The sequence below is a fragment of the Chaetura pelagica genome, unplaced genomic scaffold (assembly GCF_000747805.2).
Source record: "Chaetura pelagica isolate M959 unplaced genomic scaffold, ChaPel_1.0 scaffold90, whole genome shotgun sequence".
NCBI classification, from domain to species: Eukaryota; Metazoa; Chordata; class Aves; order Apodiformes; family Apodidae; genus Chaetura; species Chaetura pelagica.
The window spans coordinates 5,053,408-5,077,385 of NW_009953496.1; the positions used below are offsets into that span (position 1 = coordinate 5,053,408).

The 23,978-nt window shown below is 38.0% G+C and overlaps 1 protein-coding gene across 1 annotated transcript in view; it reads left to right on the forward strand.

Moving 5' to 3' along the window:
- Positions 1-23,978, forward strand: part of LAMA2 (laminin, alpha 2) — a 283,511-nt gene that overhangs the window by 197,781 nt on the left and 61,752 nt on the right. Inside the window, exons 35-40 of the mRNA XM_009999216.1 lie at positions 26-137; positions 4,112-4,274; positions 11,471-11,681; positions 12,907-13,023; positions 14,219-14,382; positions 18,214-18,352. Of these exons, the coding sequence (XP_009997518.1) occupies positions 26-137; positions 4,112-4,274; positions 11,471-11,681; positions 12,907-13,023; positions 14,219-14,382; positions 18,214-18,352 (906 nt within the window). The remainder of the gene's footprint in view (positions 1-25; positions 138-4,111; positions 4,275-11,470; positions 11,682-12,906; positions 13,024-14,218; positions 14,383-18,213; positions 18,353-23,978) is intronic.

The window sequence follows — 23,978 nt, forward strand, 5'->3', positions numbered from 1 at the left end:
ACTTTTCCTGAATTTGGATCACTAGGCTACCAAGGTGACAGCAGATGGTGAGCAAACCAGGCAGGATGCTGAGAGGACTAATGACAGAGCGAAATCTCTCCGACAGTTCGTCAAAGGCATTCTTCAGGCTGCTGAAGGTATTGGAAAAAGAAAAATATGCCAGTTGTTTCTTAAGAATGCTGAAGGATGATGGGGAAGAAGGTCTGAGAGACAGTGAAGAAGAGTATATTCACCGTGAAATGTCATGTGCTTTAAATGTTAAGTGAAGAAGTTGTGGTCAACCAACTTCAGACTTTTTGCAATCTACAGATGCAGCTTATATAAAAAAATTAGTGCATTGGTAATTATGAACAAAGACTAGCAGTATGTTTGTTGAGAAAATTTGTATTCATTTGAAGGAGAGCTACCATGATGAAGTAACTGAGAGGGCTTAGCTTTTTAATTTTTTTTTTTGTTTTCAGAGTAGTTAAAAACATGTATTGGTAAAAAAAATTGATGTAATTTTGGGACTCAGTACATTAACACTTAATCTTAATTCCCCAAAATTACTTTAAAAATATATTACTACTTGCTGTTAATGTACATCTTCTGCTTGTAATTTGCAAGAGACTCCTGACTGTACCTAAGTGGTGGCACAGAGCCAATTCTGTTTCTTCCATAACCCGTTTCACTGCACTTAGAAATGCAGTAAAGACTTACGAGTGAAAGTATTATAGATGGCTTATAGAAGCATGACCTATATATTGCATGAATCTATTCAATAATGCCTGAAAAAGATTAAAATTATTGCAATCACAGGCATGATTTTACTTCAAAAATACTGGTCTGTTTTTTCCTCTTCAGAACTCCCACTACAGCACTGATTTCAGTAGCTTTGCCTCTGAAGGCCCATTTCATTGAAAGGGAAATCTTTCACTTTTTTCCAAGTGCTATGAAATGCATTTTGTATTGCATTGCATGTAACCAGGCAGGATGCTGAGAGGACTAATGACAGAGCGAAATCTCTCCGACAGTTCGTCAAAGGCATTCTTCAGGCTGCTGAAGGTATTGGAAAAAGAAAAATATGCCAGTTGTTTCTTAAGAATGCTGAAGGATGATGGGGAAGAAGGTCTGAGAGACAGTGAAGAAGAGTATATTCACCGTGAAATGTCATGTGCTTTAAATGTTAAGTGAAGAAGTTGTGGTCAACCAACTTCAGACTTTTTGCAATCTACAGATGCAGCTTATATAAAAAAATTAGTGCATTGGTAATTATGAACAAAGACTAGCAGTATGTTTGTTGAGAAAATTTGTATTCATTTGAAGGAGAGCTACCATGATGAAGTAACTGAGAGGGCTTAGCTTTTTAATTTTTTTTTTTGTTTTCAGAGTAGTTAAAAACATGTATTGGTAAAAAAAATTGATGTAATTTTGGGACTCAGTACATTAACACTTAATCTTAATTCCCCAAAATTACTTTAAAAATATATTACTACTTGCTGTTAATGTACATCTTCTGCTTGTAATTTGCAAGAGACTCCTGACTGTACCTAAGTGGTGGCACAGAGCCAATTCTGTTTCTTCCATAACCCGTTTCACTGCACTTAGAAATGCAGTAAAGACTTACGAGTGAAAGTATTATAGATGGCTTATAGAAGCATGACCTATATATTGCATGAATCTATTCAATAATGCCTGAAAAAGATTAAAATTATTGCAATCACAGGCATGATTTTACTTCAAAAATACTGGTCTGTTTTTTCCTCTTCAGAACTCCCACTACAGCACTGATTTCAGTAGCTTTGCCTCTGAAGGCCCATTTCATTGAAAGGGAAATCTTTCACTTTTTTCCAAGTGCTATGAAATGCATTTTGTATTGCATTGCATGTAACACGTGCCCTGTAGCTGAACTGATCAGCAATTTAGTTTATCTTCAGGGTGTGCAACTTTGATATGAAATAAATATAGGAAAAAGAACAAGACAAAGTAAGCAAGTTTTCAAGTCTTCAAAATGTTCTTCCTCTAGTTGTGAAAATGTCTATATCCTTATCTCTGACCACCATCCTCAATTTTCTTCTGTTCAAGATCACAGTCTTTCAAAAGCTGAGGTTAAACTTTTGTCTTGTGTTGGAGCTGCTTCTAGATTGTTTTGAAATTTGGTGGCATTTTAAGTGCGTATTGGCCCTGTGCCTTGTCTCTGCCCTTTTTTTACTAGGAGACTGCTAAATTATTCCTTGAAGACTTAATGTCCACTCATGATGTTCTGATTTAGATGACCAACTAGTTTTAAGGTATTCTTTATGCCCATTCCTTGTCCCCTATCCCTAGATTACAGGTTTCTGTAAGTTTTAGTACTTTGGATCTCTGGGAATGCAGGCCAGTATCTGTGGTTCTGAGCTCCCTAGTACTTGTTGCCAGTAGGCAACAACTTTAGGATTAAATGCCATGAAGGAAAATATTTCTTTCCATTGACTGAAGAGGATGCTTGAGAATGACTGTGCTCAGAAGTACATAATTGTAGATCTGGCAGATGCCTCCCTAAATGTCAGGGAATCAAGGAATTCTTCAAGCCATACAAAATTCTTATTACAAGGGAGAAGTTTGTAGAAATTTGTTGTAATAACCGTATTCTGACCATTGATCCATTTCTATTGAACTGATGGCTGACTTTCTCAACTTCTGATTACCTCTACCTAGTTTTCCCTAATAACTATGAAATTTCCCCAGCTTGGCACTTCCTTGTGTTTGTCTAAGTCAGTGCAAGCAAATCTGTTACTACCACAGGACTCTGATAGTTTGTGGTATACCAAGACAGAAATAAAGATCGTTATAAGGAGGATGGAGGGGAAAAATAAACCCAGGTATGAATATTCCTCAGCCTAATAGAGGCTGAGATAACATACCTGTGTTCTCTTTCAAAGTAAATATTCAAGGATGTTAAATTAGTATTATTTTACACCACAACTACTAGTACTAGTATTATTGTAATCATCATATGCCTGTTTCTGGCCTGAGGTAACTTAGTAATGATACATAACATAAAGTACAGAAGTGATTCATTATCCATGTAGGCAAAGTGTGGTCTTTTTCCAGTCTTCATTACCCCACATTACTCTTTAATCACCACTCTTGATTAAAGATCCAAAACTCAATTCTCAAATACATCATTGGATTTCAGTTTTCTTCATAATTTCCTCTAAAGCTGCAAAAGATGTAGATTAAATAATATTTTATTTCAATTTTGGAAGACAGATTTTAATTTCCTCAAGTAAAGATTTAAGTTAAAATATTCAGAAGTACCCATGGAACATGGAATTGTACTGTTTTTGATAAATCAGTTGCTTCTGAGCCTTGTGCCTATGGAAAAGCAACAGTACTTTAAAAAATTGGATAGGGAAGTTATTGTTGTAAATAACCTAGTTGCTTCTGAAAGTGTATATGTTGTGGTGTGCTATGGCAGAAAGATTTGAATATAATACCATGTGTGCAGCTTTATCACTTAGGAATAATTCAGCTAGTCCAGACTCATTATACATGTACAGTGCACCATCATATATTGCACCCTTCATATGCTGCTTTCCAAGTCCTGGGTATCTGTTTCTAAACACATGAGCAGCTTTAGACATCTGTGGGTGTCTTTCACTCCTCTCTCCTTTTTCCACAGTTTCCTAATAATTTATTCTTCCTAGCACTGGTAAATCTGAATGCTAAAAATGATATATTTTGAAGTTCTTCAAAAGTAATTTGAATCTAATATTTAAATCGAATTGCTTTTACTGCCTGCTCCTTAATTCTATGTGCAATATACCAGATTACCTTCTGCTGTTTCAAACGTTAGGTGCAAATTTGTTCTTTCAGGGGGAGTGGGAGGGGAACAATACATTTCTTATACTGGATACAAATCCATCTTCACTAGAATTATTGTGCTTAAAAGTAAGGTATAATACAAGGTTGGATGAAATATACAACATTTTCTCATTTGTTACTGGTTGTTGGTTTAACCATCCTTTATGTTTCACAGTAGGAATAACCAGTGCAAGTTGCATTACACTTTTTAATAGAGTTGGGGCAGGTGCCTCTCGGTTGTTTTTATTTACTAACTCCCTATCTAAATATTTTTGGACCCCTGCAGCTGCAAATGAAGATGCTCTAAGACTGAATGAGACACTCAGATCCCAAGACAGCACCTTGGAGAAGAGTCTTCCAGAACTACAGCGTGAGGCTGACAGAATGATCACAGAGATGAGAAGTAGAGAGATGAATATGCAAGAAAGAATAGCTCAAGATGAGTTGAAGTGAGTACACAGACCTTAGTCTTCAACCTCCCAGTGATGATATCTGACTCTTGTAAATATGTTTGTTATCTTTTCCAACTAAGTTTTCTAGCTAGGGATTACATAAATGTGTAGGAAAGCAAATTGTAATACTTCATATCTGTTAATGTAGCATTTACCTTTTTGGAAATGCTTATATATGGGGAAAGCAATCCCTAGGAAATAACATCTTTTTTCCACAGGTACCAGCAGCATTTCTAATTGAATTCAAAGCAATTTTTCTCAGTTTGTTTTTAGCTTCTGCTTCAGACCTGACAAATGGCTTTTGTACTAAAAATCTTGTCTAGAAACTTGAGGGTTTGTCTCTGGAAAATTAGTTAGGCCAATAAAAATTTTATCTATGTGCAAAGTTTCACAGAATCACAGAATGGTAGGAGACTGAAGGGTCCTCTGGAGATCATCTAGTGGATCATTTTCTGAAAATCCAACTGGTACAGTATTTCTTCCCACAATTCTGATGGTTCCACTTTCTGTACTCTTGAGATAGGATGTGTTGCAATGTATTATTGCTTTTTCTGAGCAATAAAAGCTGAGCCTTTGCTGTCCCTTCTCCACTCACACATAGAAATAAACCAGAAAAAAGCACGTATGGGAAAGATTTAGCCAAACCTTTGCAAGTGCTGCCTGCAATTTTAGGCCAGACTAGGGGAAGGCCTTTCAAACAAGGTGTTCTTAGTCCTCAAATGCCACAGTCAGCATGAAACTGTCAGACAAGCATGAAATAATTTCCTACTCTAGCCTTACAGCTTGCCTTACTGCTAGAGCAGGAAATGCAGTAGGGCTTTTCTGAGGGAAAGAACTTAACCATTCTTAACCCTCTTAACGATTCTTAGTGAAATGTGCAAAGTGAGTCTTTTCGTTTCACTGATAAATGAATAACTTTTATACTAAGAAATATATTAATATCCTCACTGATTTCAATTAAAGTTGCATGGTTTATCTTCAGGATAGGATTACTTCTTTGTGGTCAGTCATTTAGATCCAAGAAATTTTGTCTGTGTACTCAACAGGTAGTTAAGTTAGTCACTGTGGTTTACAGGATGGGGAGGAAAGATTCCTAGAAAATATTTTCTGAAATTCTTCTGTGAAGACCTGCCTCTTCAAGAAAAATGTCTTAAAACTTCTTAAATAAGTATGGTAGTGGATAGGATATATTCTGCAAGGAAAAATGATGAAGAAAAATTAATAATTCTTAAAACTGTGTGTGCACACGTGTGTGGATCATTATTCTCACCTGTATTCTTACAGGCTCATTTAGAAATATTTCCTTTTCAGTGGTTCTGCAAGTCTCATAACCAGTTTGAAGTGGTCAGTCTTGTTTAGACTTTGGTGAGATGATTTTTGGCAGGGATTATATTCTGGTTTTAGGATTTTGTCAAAGAACAGAATGACAAGAATCAGTGGATTCTTCTTGATTCTCCTACATTTTCAGGGAATTCTTGAAAGTTAAATGAAGAAGAGAAATTAAGTGAAGTCTTCGTACTTTCATAGATGACAAAACTTCTCTTATATGTGCAGATTTTTCCATCTTTTATCCCTTCAAGCTTTTCAAATACAGTGTGTAATCGACTTGCCTTAGTGTAGTGAAATGGCACATTAGTCAATAAATTTATCTCTGAAAAGAGCATGTTAAAATACACCAGTTTCTGTCCTAAACTGCCCTGATTTTCATACTTCTGAGATAAATAGTTCAATATTTTATAACATTCCTACACATTCGCTCGGATGCCACTGAGCAGCTATCAAGAGATGCTGTGAGCCAGAATTCTATCTTTCTATTTAGTAGGCTGAATAGCTTCATTTCTGTGTGACTTTTTCTCTCCCATAAATTTGTCTGATAGCTTTTGACCCACAGTGAAATTCTGTCATCCAGTTTCCTGTAAGAATGAATTGCCTAACTCAGCCATACAGTGTTTGAGGAGATACCTCTTGTGTTTTGACAACACTTCCTGATACTTTCATTTTTGTATTTGAAGAGACATTGTAGAGTGAATCACCCTATCCATGGTATTCATGATGTGATAGTTTTCATTTCTTCTCCAGATAGGATAATTCTAACATATTTAGAGTCTCATATATTGACAGTTTGGGTTTTTTTAATAATTTTGTCATCAGCTCCTAATCTTTCTTTTGTTTCCTCATACTCATTTTGAGGATGCAGATCATCCCACATTTTAGGCCTGTGATTGTTTCTTCTAACACTTCAAGCATTTTTTATAGTTTTGTTCTCTTTTTTTAAGACAATATGCATTGAAAGTAGCACAGCTTAAATGTACAAATTAGTATTTCAAGACTTGATGTTGTCCAGTCACACAGAAATTTTGGTATATAAAACAAAGGATTACATGGAGCACATTTATTGCCTTGTAATTCATTAGAAAGAACAGAGAGAAAAATGTATAACTTTTCAATATATTTCAATACAGTCAATATATGTGTTACCTTTAGAGCACCAGAAAGAAGTTTTGAGGTAGGCTACTGGACAGGTAGGTAGTTTGGACTGTGTTATGAGGCAAGGGCATAAAAAGAAATACATCTGTCATGTACTGTTCCTCCAGTACTGTGGAGTCAGGGTGTCAAAATTGGCCAGAAGTGCTGCTTCTGGCAAGATTTGCTAGTCAGTAGCTGTTTATACAAAGAACAATGGAGAGGTTTGGGAGAAATTCCAAATACCTTTCTACACCTCTTCTATGACAGGGTGTCAACACTAGGACATAATCTCTGCTGAAGTATTTTGTCCTCACAAGTTGCAAATTCATGTGATTTATTTTTTTTCCATCAAAACCTGGGGTGGGGCAGATGGGGGTGAAAAAGGCCATCTCAGAAAATCCCAAAGTTAATGTAAAAATTTGGTTTTCCTTGGCTCAAAAAAAACCTGCTGAAATCCTTAATCCAAATTATGCCCAGTGGCAGCATGTCTTTTCCACCTTTCATATATTTCTTTGTGTGCATTTATTTGTGTGTTTATTTTTAGAAGGTTTCTAATGGAAATTATGATAGGCAGGCTGAACTGTAATGTTTTCCAGAAAATACAGTTCTTCTTTTGCACACAAACTTCTTCAGGCACTTTGCCATAATAAGAGAGGAAGAAAAAATTCATCTGTTCTTGGTGGAAGTGCAGTAGATTTCTTCTTTGGGTATTATCTATGCTACAGATGACTGTTTACTTAGGATTTTTCTTTATCTCTAAACCATCATTTTGGAAGTGCCTATTGTTTTTTGTTGCTTGGGTTTTTTTGTTGCTGTCCTTGGCATACCATTGCATTAACACAGTGGTCTTGCATTATATGAAACTGATTCAATGACCTGGTGTCATGAGGCAGAGAAATGACAGGGTGTAAGGACTTCAGTACTCCGGTCCTTTAAAACTGGGTGCAGCAACTCCCTGATGATCAAGAAATATTGCATCCTTCGCCAAAAACAGGCACTTGTGAACTTTCTGTTTCTGTGTTGCCAAAGTCCATTAAAAATATCCCAGAATTTATTTTAGATAAGCAAATTTTTTTGACTACTGGAAGTCATAAATCCAAGGATCCTGAAGGTTCTTTATTTCACAGCGAAGTATTTATTATTTTTGACTGTCTAAAGAAGTTTGTCTGTTCCAAAACAGTTTGAAATCAGGCATATCTACATGTTTACATCAGGCATATTTACATATCCCCCTCATTTCAAGGTAGGAAATCACTTTGTGACATGTTACATTAATGCGAATGAAGGAAATATTTTTGACAAGTTGAAATGCCTCAGAAAATCTTCCTTTACTAGTCAGATCTCGAGAATGACAACTTACCAAAAAAAACCCACAACAAAACAGTCTTTTATGGACAATATTTGGGATGCTATATGAAGCACCTGGACTGATGGTAGCAGGTGGGATGCACCTGTCCCAGAGGGGGAAGAGGCTTTTGGGTCAGGACTTGGCAGGGCTCATTGATAGAGCTTTAAACTAGATGTGAAGGGGGAAGGGGAGAAGACCGGGTCTTTTAGGGACAAGCACAAGAGGAACACACCATGGCCCAAAGTCAGGTCGTCCAAGGAGGATTTAGTCCCACCGGTGTGCTCTGTTCGTTTCCTGAAATGCCTGTATGCTAATGCACGCAGCATGGGGAACAAGCAGGAGGAATTAGAGGTCTGTGTGCGGGCTAAGGGTTATGATCTAGTAGCAATAACAGAGACATGGTGGGACAGCTCACATGACTGGAATGTGGCCATGGATGGTTATGTGCTTTTTAGGAAAGATAGGGCAGGGAAGCGAGGTGGTGGAGTTGCTCTTTATGTGAGAGAGCAACTAGAATGTATTGAGTTTCGTGCAGGGGCTGATGAGGGGCAAGTTGAAAGTCTGTGGGTAAGAATTAAGGGGCAAGCAGGTGCGGGTGACACAGTTGTGGGGGTCTACTACAGACCTCCTGATCAAGGTGAGGAGGTTGATGAGGCTTTCTACAGGCAACTGAAAGCAGCCTCACAACTACAGTCCCTGGTCCTCATGGGAGATTTCAACTACCCTGATATCTGCTGGAAGACTCACACAGCCAGCCTTTCACAGTCTAGGAGGTTCCTCCAGTGCATTGATGATAACTTCTTAATGCAAATGGTGGACAAGCCGACTAGAAGAGGAGCGCTGCTGGATCTTGTACTAACCAGCAAGGAGGGCCTTGTTGAAGCAGTGGTGGTCAATGGCAGCCTTGGCTGCAGTGATCATGAGATGGTGGAGTTCAGGATCCTGTGTGGAAGGAACAAAATACCCAGCAGGACCAGAACCCTGGACTTCCACAGGGCAAACTTTGGTCTCCTCAATCATCTATTAAGGGAAATCCCATGGGACAGGGTGCTAGAAGATAAAGGAGCTCAAGATAGCTGGTCAACATTCAAGGACCACTTCTTGCAAGCACAGGATCAGAGCGTCCCAATGGTTAGGAAATCTAGTAAGGGTGCTAGGAGACCTGCATGGTTAAAGAAGGAACTACTGGGCAAACTTAAGTGGAAAAGGAAAATCTACAGATCATGGAAGGAGGGGCTGGTCACGTGGGAGGAATATAGGACTGTTGTCAGAGGATGTAGGGAGGCAATTAGGAAAGCTAAGGCCTCCTTGGAACTTAACCTTGCAAGTCAGGTTAAGGATAATAGAAAGGGCTTTTTCAAATACATAGCTAGCAAAACTAGCAATAGAGGCAATATTGGCCCATTGAGGAATGAGGTGGGAGCCCTGGTGACAGAGGATATAAAGAAGGCAGAGGTGCTGAATGCCTTCTTTGCCTCTGTCTTCACTCCTGCAGGGTCTCCCTATGAGCCCCAGATTCATATAGCCCCAGAAGAAGTCAAGATAGAGGAAGAGTTTGACATGGTAGATGAGGATTGGGTTAGGGATCAGTTGAGTAATCTGGACATCCATAAATCAATGGGTCCAGATGGAATGCACCCAAGGGTGCTGAGGGAGCTGGCGGAGGTCATTGCTAGGCCACTCTCCATCATCTTCAGTAAGTCATGGGCAACAGGTGAGGTGCCTGAGGACTGGAGGATAGCAAATGTCACTCCAGTCTACAAGAAGGGCAAGAAGGAGGACCCGGGTAACTATAGACCGGTCAGCCTCACCTCCATCCCTGGAAAGGTGATGGAACAACTTGTTCTTGGCACTATCTCCAGGCACATCAAGGACATGGGGGTCATCAAGAGCAGTCAACATGGTTTTATCAAGGGTAAATCATGTTTGACTAACCTCATAGCCTTCTATGAGGAAATTACTAGGTGGATAGATGATGGTAGAGCGGTAGATGTGGTTTATCTTGATTTCAGTAAAGCATTTGACACCGTCTCCCACAGCATCCTTGTAGAAAAGTTGATCAGGTATGGGTTTGGTGATCAGGAAGTGAGGTGGATTAGGAACTGGTTGAAAGGAAGGAGTCAGAGAGTTGTAGTCAATGGGGCAGAATCTGGTTGGAGGTGTGTGACTAGTGGAGTCCCACAGGGGTCGGTACTGGGACCGGTGTTGTTCAACATCTTCATCAACGACCTGGATGAGGGTATAGAATGTACCCTCAGCAAGTTTGCTGATGACACTAAGCTGGGAGGAGTGGCTGACACACCAGAAGGCTGTGCTGCCATTCAGAGAGACTTAGATAGGTTGGAGAGTTGGGCGGGGAGAAACATGATGAAATTCAACAAGGGGAAGTGCAGAGTTTTACATTTGGGGAAGAACAACACCATGTCCCAGTACAGGTTGGGGGCTGAACTGCTGGAGAGTAGTGTAGGTGAAAGAGACCTGGGGGTCCTGGTAGACAGGAGGATGACCATGAGCCAGCAATGTGCCCTTGTGGCCAAGAAGGCCAATGGCATCCTGGGGTGCATTAGAAAGGGTGTGGTTAGTAGGTCAAGAGAGGTTCTCCTCCCCCTCTATTCTGCATTGGTGAGGCCACATCTGGAGTATTGTGTCCAGTTCTGGGCCCCTCAGTTCAAAAAGGACAGGGAACTGCTCGAAAGAGTCCAGCGCAGAGCTACGAAGATGATTAGGGGAGTGGAACATCTCCCTTATGAGGAAAGGCTGAGGGAGCTGGGTCTCTTTAGCTTGGAGAAAAGGAGACTGAGGGGTGACCTCATCAATGTTTACAAATATGTAAGGGGTGAGTGTCAGGGGGACGGAGTTAGGCTTTTCTCAGTGATGACCAGTGATAGGACAAGGGGTAATGGGTGTAAATTGGAGCATAGGAAGTTCAAGGTGAATATCCGAAAAAATTTTTTTACTGTGAGAGTGACAGAGCACTGGAACAGACTGCCCAGGGAGGTTGTGGAGTCTCCCTCACTGGAGACATTCAAAACCCACCTGGATGAGTTCCTGTGTGATGTACTCTAGGTGACCCTGCTCTGGCAGGGGGGTTGGACTAGATGATCTCTCGAGGTCCCTTCCAGCCCCTAAGATTCTATGATTCTATGATTCTATGAATATTTTAAATTTTTTATACTACATAAATAGGACCTCAATGGCATTTTAAAATCTCTTTAAGAAAGGGCTTAAGAACAACTGTTACTTCACTTTTTTAAGGATGTGTTTTCTTGAAAGTTACTTTGAGATTTAATTTAGAAGTTTATTCAATTGGCTTGTTACTAAGAATATTCATATTAGGGAATATGAAGTCAGTGCCTTCATAGGTGGCCATATATTGCAGGAATTCAGAAGATCTCTTGGACAAGGTGAAGAAATTATTTGGTGAACCCAGTCAGAAAAATGAAGATCTGAAAAATGAGGTCCGGGACAAGCTGGCAAACTACCACACCAAAGTTGATGATGCTCGAGCTCTGCTAAGAGAAGCTACAAGCAAAATTAGGGAATCTGATCGTTTATCTGCAGTCAACCAAAAAAACATGACCTTGGTAGAGGTAAGTGCTGACAAGTTTTGCCCTTGATTACTTGGAGTCTGATCAGAATTTGTAATTTTGCATGATTACAATTTGAATCAAAAATATAAGCAAACCAAAAAATATTATTAAAATATAACCATATCTGATGTAATTAAAAGGAAACATCCTCAGAATGAGGAAATGCATTGGCTTTTAGAAGTAAAATTACTGCCCAGCTTTATCAAAATGATACCATTTGCTTCTAAACACTGAGCAGAGGGTACATTGTCTTTCCTATTCTGGAGGAGATTAAATTCATCCCAGTATAATAAGTCATGTAAAATTCAAATCTTGTGCTCAAGATTTAAGTAGGAGTTCAGTTAAAATCTTTCCTGTCATGTATTTGCTCCTAGAAAGCTTACACTTTCATGTCCTCTTCAAACCCTGGGAAGAAAACTGAAGGGCGTGTGTGGATATTACAGAGTAATAAATCAAACTCTATCCTCTGTCGTTAGTAGCTGCTATAAATGATCTCACTCATAGCAGGAAGGTCTACTTGTGATTTAATTTAAATTGTGGAGACTTAAAGAGCATATTATATTGTGCATCGACAAGCATTTAACCAAGACATAAAGAGCAGAGTCAACCTAACGAAGATAAATATTTCAACTCTGTATCTCAATGAGCTTTCACCTCATGGACAGTGATGAGGTTAGAGTTCCGAGACCTCAATTCTCAGCCAAGATTTGTGGACTAGATTGAATTAAGGAAATACAGTGCTGGAAAGAAGTTAGGTGGTCTCTGTTCTGTGCATTTACTTCTCAAAGGTGGCTGGATAAAGGCTGAAGAAATTACCTGCTATCCTGGTTTTCAAAACATTCTCTGCATAACAGTATCAGAGTGCCTTCATAGCCAGAGAAGGTAATGTCAAAATGAAGAACTTACAAGTCTGAATAAAGATTAGGTTTTCAAACTTTTTTCTGATTCATTTGCAATAGTACTACAGTCAGTTACCTCTGTTGTAGAGCAACAAAAACCTGCCATGTGGGAGGGGCATACAAAACTGGGGACAGGATGAGAAGAGAAAGATAGTTTACATTTTATGTGCTTTATTGTTGTCACTGTCTTTGCTTGGAAAACTCAGAGAATTCCAGAAGTAGCATTGTGACAAAATGCAGTCTTGTATTGGGATACTGGTATTTGAACTGGCATCCCTGTTCTAGTAACCAACTCATATTTTTCTTTGTGTGAACACTTCTTATAGAAAAAGAAGCAAGCTGTAGAAGACGGCAGACAAGCTGTTGAGAAGAGCCTACAGGAAGGGAATGATATCCTTAATGAAGCCAGCAAACTTGCGAATGAAATCAGCTTAGCTATAGAGGTGAGTGTATTATCTGAGAATTAGTACAACGAAGCATCATTACAAAGGCAAAATAGATAACTAAAGCAACACCTAATTTATTTTTTTTCTTTTTATTTATCAATGTTGGAATATTTGCATTGGAAAAACATATTTTTTTCCATTACTGTGTGGCAGAAAAGCCAATCTATTATATATAAATTATTAACTTTGAGATTGAAATGAGTCATTGGATTACATAAAGGGGTAGCTCATATTTTTTCATGGATTCTGCCTTCTTTCATAAAGATGATATTGTGATTGTGCTACCAACTGTATCTTTTGAATTGCAGATGCAGCAGATCCAGTCACAATCTCTTTGCAACTCTGTGATCTAGATGTAGATTTATCTGCACAAAAACTGTGTATGCATATCAGAAGGAAGCTTCAGAAATAATTTGTTGCCTGTGGCAACAATTTTAAGTCTACATAGACTTAAAAGTCTCGATAGGCTCCCCCTAGGGACTGGAGATGTTTGCATTTTCATTTTGGATTTTTTTGAAAGTTCAGCGTTAAAAGTTTTATCAACAGAGCTTGAGATCAGTGCCTTAGCTACAGTAAAAATTAATAAAAACTATTGAAATATCATTGGTTCTAGAAGTATTTCCATCTTGTATTAAAAATTGTTATAATGAATGGAAAAATGCCTTTCAGAGAAACAGGAAAGGAAACACTTTGAGACAGTCTATTGGAACAGGAATGGCAGGTCTTACAATAATATAATACTTACAAAGATACTTTAATAAGCAAAAATACATATGAGTCACTCAAAGGATCCTGAAACATGAAACTTCTCTCATTGTTTAGTTATTATTGTGGAGCACAACAACAATTTATTATAACTAGTTATGAATCTACATTCAGAAAAGAAATCCGAATTAAAGTTTATAAATTTTAAAACTGTGCAGTTCATTAATTGTAAAATAAAAATTTCTACTAAGATCAAAAGAAGCAAACAGCTCTTGGAGTATTGCTTTGCCTCCCCTCTGTTCTCCAGTGCAGCCATTCCATTATTCTTTCCATATTCGTTCCCTGAAGTCTTAATGCATGGCTAAGTTAAGAGATAATACCTCACAAGGAAAAATAAATATATAAAGGGCTACAGAGTGCTTGCATTCAACTGCTTAAAGGCCTTCTTTTTTCTTTTTTTTTTTTTTTCTTTTATTGTAATTTTCAGTATGTAGAAGATGTTGCAGGAAAGATGCAGCCCATGTCTGACCAGCTGAAGGATAAAATAGATGACTTGTCACAAGACATTCGAGATAGGATGCTTCCAGAAAAGGTGTTGCAAGCTGAGAACCATGCAGCCCAGCTGAATGAATCATCTGCAATACTGGATGGGTAAGGCAGCCATTCATTGGTAATGAAAAAATCATGGAGCTGGTGTGGAAAATTGCTTGACAGAAATTGAAGGGCATTCTGAGACGTCGAAAGCTGTCACTGGGAGCATACAAATAACCAGTGTTCTGTATGAGCACACAACTATCCAGCTGGTTGGTTTGCGTATCTCTTGTAAACCCTTTCAAACATCTTGTGGTGCTTACAGGCTGCACTAACTCCAACAGTGCCCTCAGATGCACTCATAGAACAGTGTAACTTACCATATGCTGGCTGCTATGTTGATGTGGATAAACCTGAACTTTGTCTTACAGAGACCACTGTGTGTTTTCATAAGCATTTGTTTAAAACCAGCAGTATTTTTTTATTTTTAAGATTATCATTTTGCTAGGAGACCCTTATGGTGATACTAATTTTTTCACTGTCCAAAATCCCCCATAGTCACAGATCATAATCCTTCTAGTGGGTTCAGAATACTCTTCCAAAAACAGTAGGTGTCATGGGCCAAAATGCTTAAGCCTAAGTACAGAAATTTTAGTTTCTGTTTACCACTGTCACATTCCTAAATATAAGTGAGAACTGCGGTGCCCTTGGTTTATATGACCACAGCCCTTTCAGGAGAAGGATACTTTATACTTCATGGTGAATGTAGTTTTCTGGTGACAGCCAAACATGGCTTCACTAAGGGCAAGTCATGCCTGACCAATCTGATGGCCTTTTGCAATAAGGCTACAGAGATGATGGATGGTGGCAGAGCAGCTGACGTCATCTACCTGGATTTGTGCAAAGCACTTGACACTGTCCCACATGACATCCTTGTCTCCAAACTAACAAGGCATGGGTTTGACAGATGGACCACTCGGACAATAAGAGATTGGCTGGATGGCTGCAAATTCTTCACTATAAGGGTGGTGAGGAACTGGAGTGGGTTACCCAGGAAGGTTGTTGATGCCCCACCCCTGAAGTTCTTAAAGGCCAGGTTGGACAAGGTTTTGTGCAACCTAGTTTAGTGGCAGGGCTCCCTGCTCACAGCAGGGGGGTTGGAACTTCATGATCTTCAAGGTCCCTTCCAACCTTAATGATTCCATGATTCTATGATAAATTGTAATATTTAACAGTAATACTCAGAAATAGATAATGGATATTCTACCTCACGGACCCCAGCATAATTTTATTTTATTTTTTTTAACGTAGACAATATGCTCCTTTTGCTACTTACGTATTTTAGAACTGTCTGAAGACTTTAATGTCCTGAACACTTTATTATCACAGACTTGTGAGCAGATGCTTAACACATTTTTTTCCTGCCAGCATCTGTAGTTTTGAAGGAAAGACACAGACTTATCTCTGATAAAGTGTCTCATGCTTGTAAAATATATGTATTTTTGTATGTATATTCATATGCACATTCATACTTCATATACAGTGCAGTCAGCTACTCTAGATATTCAATCTGATTTATGTTTTGAGGAGTACAAAGAATAATGATAGCTGTAGTTACCTAATTAAAAAGAATTTGAAGGGCACTGCTTCTAGAAAAATATGGCTTATGTAAATGTGCATTGTCCAATCAGGACATAAGTTTTGTGGTGCACCTCCAGACCTAAAGTAAGTCACTAGTGTCTTATCCAACCACAGTATCCATGAATTTCGATATAAACATCCAAATACATGGAAAGTTGTCATGGAAGAATTATGAAGTAGAGCAAATGTAGACAGAAAATAATATTTTTGCCTCCTTAATGCAAAGTTAGCAAGACGCTTTTTGAGACAGAGGTTTTTAATTATCCTAAATAGGCTTTTTGTGGGTAGGTGCTATACCACAATGAATGCGAATTTAAACACTACCCTAAGCCCCTTAAGACCAAGCTGAATCAGACATCAACTTCAGTTTCTCAAGATATACAATAAAAATGCATAATCAAGGATATTAAAAATTAAATCTAAAAGCAAATTGTTGAAAATCAAAATTTCTATTGTGGCCAGATAGATACATCATTTCAAAAGAGAAAGAAATACCAAGGTTCTATGTAATCCTGTACAAGGGTAAGCTGTTTACTTCATGCACTGACATTGAGCAGTCATACTTTACAGGAATATGCAGTTTCTATCTGACTTAGGGATTAAAAAATGTATCTATCTTCACAACTGGCACTTGGGTGTCTTTCAGTTAACACTGAAATTGCTGAAAAATGCCGTTTCATCTTAGAGGAGAAATGGAGGGAGAGCCCCTTCTCTTCAGTCACCCCCTAAGGCTTCAACTAGTACATTGATCAATGGTGAGAGTGTTTTCTTGAGAGTCAAAACATGGAACTGTTCATTAATTTAACCTAGAAGAAATTGTTATTTTTCCTGTATACAGGAAACACTTCTCCCTTATAGTTAATCATCTGCTCATGAGTAAACTTAATTAGTATTTGGCAAATTAAGTTCTGTTCCCTGCTAACCAAAAGGGATTTGAACCACATTTCTAAGCAGAACCTGAGCTACTAGGTAGACAACTGTTTTGGGCTGTTCATTTCTCTAACAGTGCAGCTCAAAAAACTAACTATAGCCTAGTGAGCTCCATCTGTAGTTGAGGAAGGAGAGATGCTTTTCCAGGAGTGATTCAGAGGCAGCTCAGTCATGCTTATTCTGCATTAGCCTAAAGGGTCTCTCTCTCCCTCTATTAAGCCCATGTGGAGTCCAGGGAGTAGATGTTCCGTCCCCTTTGTCTTTCCTGTTGCATTTTGTAGAAATCATTAAATACTCATTGAAGCGAGGATTGGAGCCCAGCTGTCACTGTTCCCCAGAGAATAGGTTAATTACTAGATTAAAGAATGAGTTTCTCTTCCACACACACTGTCTCAATGACTAAATATTTTATACAAGCTGGAACAAGTCCAGCAGGAGTAATCTCTGCCTCTCTTAAATTACTGTACACCTTGATAGCTAGAATATTTCCCAGAGAGGCAAAAATCTGAGTTCAAATCTGTTCTTGTCCCTTTCAAGTAGGGATTTTAGCCCATTTTCTCTTTATTCAGGAAAAGCATTATAGGCATCAGGCATAATGTATTCTGAGATAGATGTCTTCAGATTAATTCTGTAGGTACAGTACTTCTTTGTAGAAAATACTTGAATGTCTCATGCCGAGAGAGTGCAACAAAAGTTATTTCTCCAGCCTGCTGGCTAGAAATCCCTCAGAAAGAGGGTCAGCTGAGCTCCATTCCCTGCACCAAGAAATATTATTTGTATATAATTACTTTTAAATCTAATTACATTTACTGGAATAGATTATTTAATGTAACTGGAACACCCCATTCAATATGAAGCATTATTGGTTACGTTTTTTGTTTTGGTCAACAAAATTAACATTTAGGATTTGCTTTGAACAGTGAGATCTCCAAACCTGGTGGTTTTGTGTTTGGCAGCCAGACAAAGAAATCAGTTGTTCATAGATTTTACTTTAAAACATGACTCTGATGATTCCCCCATGTTCATACAGTGCAAAATTAATTGAGTTGCCTGGCTCAACACAATCTATAAACCCACGTTAGGAATATATGCTATCTGGATTATGGTGTTAAACACTACACTATCTTTTATCAGTGTCTCGTCCATTTTTCTCTCACAGAACCTCCTCTTTTAGTAACATTATTTTTCATGCCTTTCTACACAGATAAAATGTGAGTTCCATTAAACACATGATGCCAGAACTCCTGAAATCTCAAGTGCAGTGTTGCTCTATAAAGAAGTGCCTTAGAAGTAGCCTTAGAAGTGCAGGGTGTTTGGTTTGAAAAAGTGGGATACAATGTAGCAGGTTTAACGGTGCTTTTACTTTTGCCATCCCAACAGAATCCTTGATGAAGCCAAAAACCTCTCTTTCAATGCCACACTTGCTTTCAATGCTTATACTAACATCAAGGATTACACAGATGAAGCTGAAAAAGTTGCCAAGGAAGCCAAGGCTCTTGCAAATGAAGCCATGCAAGCGGTAAGAAAAATAAGTAAATTGGAAAGAAGACTTACATTTTCTGTAGAACTGTGCTGCCCCTTTTCTCAGATCCATGTTTTGCCATTTTATGACTGTATTTAGAGACCCCTACCACCAGCAGCTCTTGTGTTTAAGTCAGAAAACTATTCCCCTGTCAGAGCTACCTTCAAACTACATCCCCATTTGTTCCTAACTCCTTTTCCTTATCTTGCTTTCCCCTTTTGTTTACTGTTTTTCCTCCCTCTGTTTTCCACCTTTCAGTCCCTATCTATGTATGGCTCAAGCTAACAGCTGATGCAAGGAAAGCTTTAAGTCAGGAGTGTAGATCATTTGATGCTCAATAAAGCTACTTTATATTTAGCAAATGTTTTGCGCACATCTAAGTAGTCACAGAATCACAGAATGGTTGGGGACATCATCTAATCCAACCCCACTGCTAGAGCAGGTTCACCTAGAACATTACATTCTTTAAAGTATTCATAATACATAGTGTGGGAAACCTCATTTTGGCAAATTTGGTTAGAAGTGGTTAGAGAAATCACTTAGAAAAATATTACTCTAGCATACTTACATACTATCAGTTAAAAAGAGCATGGAATATCTCAGTTAAACATCTTCTTCTCGTTTCTGGAGGTGGCCACTGCATTAGGATTACCAAAACCATCCCTAATCCTTCCATGTCAGGCAGAAGTACCCACACAGTCACCTGTTCTTACAAGCTCTATATTCCTAGATCCAGATCACACAGCTGCTGAAATCATGGATACTTTTTGATGAAGTGAAATAGCAGCAGGCAGAAATAAAAACATATCTGAAGAACAGTTTGGAGGGAGTTGGAACAAATCCTCCAAATAAAACAAGAACCTCTTAGCTTTCAGTTTCTCATGCATGAAATTTACAAAACTGGAAATGAAAAACATTTTCTGGTCTGAACTTTCTTCTTCCCTGAGATAAGGTTCTAATCAGGACAACACTTGCTTTCTTCATGGTCTTTTAAACCGGTAGATCCAGAGCAGTTGTGTAAACAGGACTGCGATGCTCCCTACATGCTTGAACTCCATACCTTGAGTAACTATTCACACTCTAGTTCCACAAAAATGCTCAGAGGCACTCCTGTGCACCTCAGATGAACAGCGTGCATCCAGCAGAATCCTAAAAATAGAGCATTGTACAAGAGGAGCAGAAAGTTCTGCTTATAGAAGCCATACAGCTCCTTTTGTGAACTCTGCTGGTTTTGCAGACAAATCTCATTCTCAGGATAAGGTACTGCATGCAGATTTTTTTGGAGAAAACAGAGAGAACTTTTAAAAGTAGGATTGTAAGGTAGTGCCAGCTCTCCAGCCTGAGTCTTAATGAGCATTTCAGGTTCATAATGCGTATACTGTGAGCGGAAGATGTTCTGAGCATAGCCACAATTATATTTTTGTCAAATATCAAAGGAGATAATGGCTAATTTATGGAAGCTGGTTAGAAAGCAACCAATGTGCACTTTGCAGGCACACAGAAACACAAGGAAATTACAGTATAATATGAAATTGCCAGACCCCATATTTGATATAGAAAAATGTAGATGAGCTGAAGCAACATGTAGGTACAGCCTCATACATGAATAAAGGTTTCAGAGAGGTACTTCAGTCAAATGGATTATAAGAATAGCAAAAGCAATCACATGCTGTAAAGGTTTGCATTTAGGAGAAGGATAAAATGATCTAGCTACTGCACAAGAAATGTAATATTTTTAGGATGTTTACATTTTCAAATTCTTTTTCAAATAACACTAATTACTGTATTTCTCTCTTCATGAAAATATTTCACCTCATGCATTAGTATGTCCTAGTTCTCTGTAAATAGTTGTTTGTACCATTGAAACTCCTAATTACACTGCAGAAGTAAATAATGAGCTATCTTTTGCTTCCTTGGTGGCTTGCTGAGTGAGGCAGGCAGCTGTTTTAGGGATTGGGTAAGAAAAAAAGACACAGCACTCAAGAAACAAAGGAAGTGATTACAGTATGGCTACAGAAGAGTATATCTATCAGACAGTGAACAGGCTGATTATACAGTGGAGACAAAGTGGGTAGATTATTTGTAAGGGATGGAGGTGAGGATGGGCAATATGATGTAAATAGAAGCAAGTTAGTAGCAAGAAAAGAGACTAAGAGATGATGAAGGAGAGGTTTTAAGCATCACCACTGTATATATTTGTTAGAGAGAGCTTGTTTTCATTATGAGCTGTGTATGTGTAACAGGGATCTAGTTGATAAAGAAAATGGAGAGAGCTGCTGCTTTTAAAATGTAATGTGATTTATATAGAGATAATCAGTGGTTTGCCATCAAATTGCTGCAGAGCAAGGTAGATTTTAACTGTTATTTGGTAAATGATCATGTGGGGATTCTGGGTCAGATTTGAAAAGTATGTTAATTTTGAAGTTCAGTCATCATTTCACTATTCTGTTTTCTTGTTTGTTTTATGCAAAGACTGTTGAATGTTTGCTCATGCTAAGTGAAGAGCTTAACTGCTAACCAGGTAGATCAGTATCCCTCTTTCTGCAGGCCCCAAGGAACTTATTTTTAACTGAGCATCAGCATGAGAGCAGAATCTTAATGCTATCTCAGGGTTTTTTTTGGTTTTTTAATTTGGAATGGAAAAATTACTTTGTTCTCAAATTAAGCTAATGTTGCTAAAAACAAAAATTAAAAGATGCTTAAAATTCATTGTAATTACAGGAAGCCTGATAAAAGACCACGAAAATGTGTTGAAAATACGTCAGAAAAATTCCTCCTGAGCTTTTTATAATGGATTTGCTCTCCCCTTTAAAAGCAAAATAAATTTATCATGGATGAGAAATCTCTAGCTTTCAAGCAGGTTCAATATCCCATTCCTTAGCCAAGGCAGTAACTAACTAAGAGCAGTCTTGTTAACAGATACAGCTTGTGTCTCACAGATTGGAATCATAGTTTTACAATACATCTTGAAAAAGTGTGATTATTCTTCAGAGGGCTTGTAGCCTGGTAATTGGAACCACAGGGGACATGTTAGTTGTTTAGGATCCCAATTCTTTCTTTGCTTGTGGCTTTCATTGTAGTAGTACCCCAACAGTTCTGTCGGGTGTCTAGTTTTCCTTGTATGGTAATGGCACAAAGCTGCCTAGTCACCCTCCTCATGAGGATGTCCTGAGGTGCAAATCATTCATGACATTTTGGTATTGCAGCATGTTCAGCTACCTTCAGGACTGGTAAAAAAGAGAGTAGCTCAAGCTATTGTGTGGGTGAAAACCTCCCAGAATATAAATGTATGTGAAAAGAAAATAAGTTAATTTGACTGTGGTTGATCTTATTCCAGCTTGCAGCATGTAGTACATTTCTCTGTTAATGTGATTGGATATTCTTTCTGAATTCTTTCCTTACCCAAATTGTCTGCCAATTGTCAATTCATAATTATTTTTTCTGTGATTGATAGATGAGGGGTTTTTTTGCTAAATTGTTAATATTTCTGTTTACGTGGATAAGAAGAAAACTGTTAAGGATGGTGTATAGTTTCAATAGCAGTATTTTGTATTATATAACTATAACAGCACTTACGCCTCTAAACCGTGGTTAGGTTTGCATTGTTCAGATACATAATGAGATCCCATTTCTGCCAGAAGATGCTACAAGCAGTCAAACCGTACAGAGTTGGCATGAAGGGGGTAGGGGGTGGAAGGAAGGCACAGAATGAGGGAGGTACTATACTCAGGTTATGGATGCTCTGGAAGAGACAGAGTCAGAACAAATTAGATTCTTGAGACCCTGCGATTTCCCAGTTTATCTTGGATCATACTAATTTTTTACTTTACCCAGGCTTGCCACAAACGCACTTCACACTAAGCCAAAAAAGGTTTGTTTTTTTATTTCTTTATTGACTTCATCATAACTTGACATCTCATGAGCCACAAGAAAAGCTAATAAAAAAAAAAAAAAGAGAGAGATGCTTTACATCAGATGTCTTGATTAATCTTTCAATTTCAGAATTGTTTTAAAATACATTTTTTAAAAAGCTTTTAATCAGTACAAGCGTATATGTCTTTGAAGGGGCTTTTCTAGTATTAACTTAATGCCAAAATCTGTTTTTGTCTAATTGTCAGCACATGCCAAACTATTGTCCTTGATTTGATTAACTACTTGGCTCTGCACAGTAAATCTGGCCTGCCAGCTTCATTGTATTGAATATAAACTGCTTTAACAGCCAGTAAAACATGCCTAATCATTTAATAATAATAGCAATCATTATTTTTAAGTCCATGGTCACAGAGTGATCATACCCTGGGTTCTGTTGCTAATGGGGAAAGGAATATAAAAGTATTATCTGATTTGACAGGTGCATCTGCCACAAAATCTGGCCAAACATTCTTCCTTTGGGAGCAGTCTTTTGCTTAACTAGATTGTCTATTTTTTTCCCTGGGTTTATATGTATGTGTAGCATTACTAATGCTACCTGTATTAGATAATAAGGAAAAATTTTACTCGTCTTTCAAATATACGGTTTTTGTTGATGTTGAAAGGAATTTGTGTACACAGGTTAATATTTCAGGTGAGTTATGTGGGCCTTGCTTCTTAAAATCACTTAGCCTATGATGAAAGCTAAGCATACATTTACATCCCATATGTATACAAGGAATCTTTAATAGCTATATCATAGCTATATTTAATAGCTATATGGCCATGAGATAACCCGTCAAAAAAAACCTCTGAATTTTGAATACAACCAGAAGTATCCTCTAAGATTTTTACCAGAAAAAGAAATGGACAAGTGTGATCCGAGTTTTTTACAGCGTTGTCAAAAAATACCACCTCTGGACATGCTCATTATATAAATAATGAATAGTAATAATAACTGTGTCATTTAATTGACACACAGTTAATTTTTTAGTATATGTATCTGGCCTGAAAAATTAAAAGTATCTGCTTCTTAATTACGTACTAGTTACAAGGCTGTGACCCATGAATAATACAGAATATTATCTTGCTGTCAGGAGTATTCTCAAATAAACATGTTTGGTATGATGTGTGACCTAAGTTCAGCCTTACAAGCTGAACAGCAAGTGGTTTGGAACCCAGTAATTTTATTCCCTGCGAAATGAAAATACTAATTTGGAAAAATCATTCTATCGATGATTCTCTCTATTGGTTAATCTCTGTACTGAAGATAGAGATGGATGTTTCTCAAAATAAAGATCTTTAGGTAGCATGATATGACAAAGAATGGCTATTTAGTAATAACACTTTCAGATTAACTGTAGTTTCCCCTGCTTTTTAAACTCTATTTCTTTTAGATCATATTTCCTTTACCGACCTAGGAATTACAATTCTTCAATGTAACCACAAAGGCGTCTCTGTTGTCAGTATTAGAATTGAGATCCTTAGAGCTATACTGACTTCTACAGATACTGTAGCTGCTGTTAGGAAGAAATACTGTATTGCATGGTATTGTGTCCACAGCTGGAGGGGTAAGCCTGTGTTCAACTTGAGATGTCTCGTTTCTTTGTTTTGGACAAAGTTTTGCTTCTAGAGTCTAACCTGTTTATTTAACACTATGAATGAACATTTTCTCTCTTTTTTTTAAAGTCATCACTGGTTTTCCAAAGGACAT